The following is a 3,368-nucleotide window of genomic DNA, read 5'->3' on the forward strand; positions in this document are numbered from 1 at the left end:
CACACGACCCGATATTACTTTCATAACCCAACAACTGAGCCAAAATCTTACCACTCCCACCATCACTCACCACAAGGCAGCTACAAGTGTCATTCGTTATCTCAAAGGTTGTCCTGCTCGTGGTTTATTCTTTCCCCGACAATCTTCCACTCAGTTGATTGGCTTTTCAGATGCAGATTGGGTCTGTTGTGCACATACGAAACGTTCTATATCTGGCCAATGTTTCTTCATTGGCAAGTCACTTGTTTCATGGCGCACGAAGAAGCAACTCACAGTTTCTCGCTCCTCATCTGAGGCTGAATACCGTGCCCTTGCAGCTGCCACCTATGAAATGCAATGGTTGATATATCTTCTTCGTGATCTTCATGTTTCATCACCCAAGCCTCTGCTTTTGTATTGCGAAAATTTAAGTGCCATTCATATTGATGCCAATCCAGTGTTTCATGAACGCACCAAACATTTGGAAATCGATTGCCACATTGTTCGCGAAAAGCTCCTAGCTCACGTGTTCAAACTATTACCGGTTTCGTCCAGAGATCAACTGGCTGATTTCTTCACCAAAACGATGTTGCCTCTTCCATTTCATACTCTACTATCCAAGTTGGGGATGATTAATATCTATCCTCCAACTTGTGAGGGGATATTGCACAATGATAATATAGATGATAACTAACTTGTTCTGTATAGTAGTTTAGTTAGTTAGTTGTTAGTTTAGGTAGTTATGAAATTATGTAGGCTTACCATCATAACTACCATGCTACTCATGCCTTGTATATATACCTCTTGTACCAACTTTATCAAACTAATGAAGATTATATTTCATCTCATAACAACATGCCATGTGTCGGTATGGGACTTTTGTTGGTTAAAATTTAGTTAGAACTAGTAACAAATTCGTGCGTTTGCACGGGTTCTAGTACGGGACGCACATTTGTTTCATATGTATATTTTTTAATAGAAAACTGTCTTGTACCCGTGAAAAAATAATAATTGAATGTATAGAAAAATGTCTAGTACCCGTGAAAAAATAATAATTGAATGTATAGAAAAATGTCTGGTACTCGTGAAAAAGTAATAATTGAATGTATAGAAAAATGTCTGGTATCTGTGAAAAAATAATAATTGAATGTATGGAAAAATGTTCGGTACCCGTGAAAAATAATAATTGAATGTATAGAAAAATATCTGGTATCCGTGAAAAAATAATAATTAAATCTATAGAAAAATGTCTGGTACCCGTAAAAACATTTAGATCAATAAGGTTTTAATACAAAATACAATTTTGTTATAAAATATGTGAATAATAGAAGCTAAAAAATATAATAAAAATATAGAAGCTAAAAAAATTATGAATGAAAAGAGTATGAGAAAAATGAAGGAGAAATTTAAGAACATAAAAATGAAAATAGTGAGAAAGCAAATAAATGGGTTGTATTGAAACAACAAAATATATGAGATATAAGGCATAGTAGGATAGTTGGGTTGTATTTGACAGTTGATGTGATGGAAAATGTAAAAATATCAATTTTGTGGAATAGTTTGTTGGAGTTGAAAGAGAAGTTTAACTCGACTGAGATGCATGAGTTCGCGGCTTTCATGGACGATAGTTTGTTGGTGGATATCCCTTGCAAAGGAAAAAAATTTACTTGGTATAGCGGAGACGGTAAATCGATTAGTAGAATTGATAGATTTATTGTATCGAGCAAAGTGGTGAATGATTGGGGAGTGGTGGGACAATTGGTAGGCGAGAGAGATGTTTCCGATCATTGTCCTATTTGGTTAGAAGTTGATAATAATAATTGGGGTCCTAAACCGTTCATTTTTAACAATGAGTGGTTTTCTTTTGCTTCGTTTTTTCCTTTTATGGAGAAATAACGGAAAGGCTTTAGGGTGGAAGGAAGAGGGGATTACGTGTTGAAAGAAAAGCTTCGTCTTCTTAAAGAAAGACTTAGATGGTGCAACAAGGAAGTGTTTGGAAGAAAAGATTTGGATGTAGAGGAAGGTGTTAAGGATATTAACATAGGGGACGATAGATTGGAGTTGGAAGCGGAGGATCTTCATCTCGGCATTTTAAAGAATATGAAGGAAGCCACTAGCTGGTTTTGGTCTAAATTAAGAATTAAAGAGAACATGCTAGTCCAAAAATCAAGAGTTAAATGGTTAAATGAATGCGACTCCAATAACGACTATTTCCATAAGGTTATGAAAGAAAGGAGAAGACATAATCACATGGGTCTTATTAATTCTTCAGAGGGAAATATGAAAACGGTGAAGGAAGTTAAAGAGGAAGTAGTTCGCCATTTTTCTAGTAAATTTGGAGGAGTGGATGGAGTTACACCTAGTCTTGACGGGATTGTATTTGACAAGATTAGTGAGGAGGATAGAGGGTGGCTAGAAAGTCCTTTTCAAGATGACGAAATCAAGGAGGCTATCGGCGGTTGTGGCATATCTAAGAGTCCGGGACCGAATAGGTTTTCTTTCCTTTTTATCAAGAGGTGTTGGTCATTTTTAAGAGTAGACTTCATGAGGTTCTTTGATCATTTTTTTGAGGGAGGTGAGTTGTCTAAGGCGGTTACATCTTCTTTCTAGTTATTGATTCCTAAGACTTCTAATCTTCTTTCTTTGGATGATTATAGACCCATTTGCTTGGTGGGATGTATGTATAAAGTGATGGCTAAAACTTTGGTGGGAAGATTGAAACAAGTTTTGAATTCCATTGTCTCTCCTTGTCAAAATGCTTTCGTTCCGGGTAGACAATTGCTTGATGGAGTTCTTGTGGCCAATGAAGTGGTTGACTATGCTAGAAAGGAATGTAATTCTTTTCTTCTCTTTAAAGTTGATTTTGAGAAGGCCTACGATAAAGTATCATGGGATTTCCTTCGTTATTTGCTTATTAATATAGGTTTTGGGGAGAGATGGAGGAGGTGGATGTAATTATTGATATTTAATAGTAATATGTCGATTATGGTCAATGGTATCCCGAGTAAGGAATTTGTTGTCAATAGGGGATTAAGACAAGGTGACCCTTTATCGCCTTTTAGTTTTGTGTTAGTGACGGAGGCTTTAGCAAGGTTGGTGAGGAAATCTATTGATATTGGAGATTTTGAGAATTTTGTCATAAAAAGAAGTTGTAATGTGGATATTCTACAATTTGCGCATGACACTTTGTTGATTGGAGAAGGGACGTGGAAGATTATAAATCGATAAAGATTGTGTTTAGAGCGTTTGAGTTAATTTCGGGTCTTTGAATTAATTTCTATAAAAGTAAATTGGTTGGAGTTAATGTGTCGCCTCATTTTTTAGAAGCCTCCGCTTTTTATCTTTTTTGCAAAATTGAAGATAGCAACTTTATTTTTCTTGGGATTCCG

At 35.8% G+C, this 3,368-nt stretch overlaps 1 protein-coding gene across 1 annotated transcript; it reads left to right on the forward strand.

Moving 5' to 3' along the window:
- The first annotated feature begins 1,503 nt into the window (after window positions 1-1,503).
- LOC131636401 (uncharacterized) lies at window positions 1,504-2,589 on the forward strand. Its single transcript, XM_058907005.1, has 2 exons — window positions 1,504-1,778; window positions 1,890-2,589. Exons 1-2 carry the CDS (start codon window positions 1,504-1,506, stop codon window positions 2,587-2,589), a joined length of 975 nt encoding a protein of 324 aa, XP_058762988.1.
- The last annotated feature ends 779 nt before the right edge of the window (window positions 2,590-3,368 follow it).

The sequence above is a fragment of the Vicia villosa genome, unplaced genomic scaffold, assembly GCF_029867415.1.
Source record: "Vicia villosa cultivar HV-30 ecotype Madison, WI unplaced genomic scaffold, Vvil1.0 ctg.001712F_1_1, whole genome shotgun sequence".
In the NCBI taxonomy this organism is placed as follows: domain Eukaryota; kingdom Viridiplantae; phylum Streptophyta; class Magnoliopsida; order Fabales; family Fabaceae; genus Vicia; species Vicia villosa.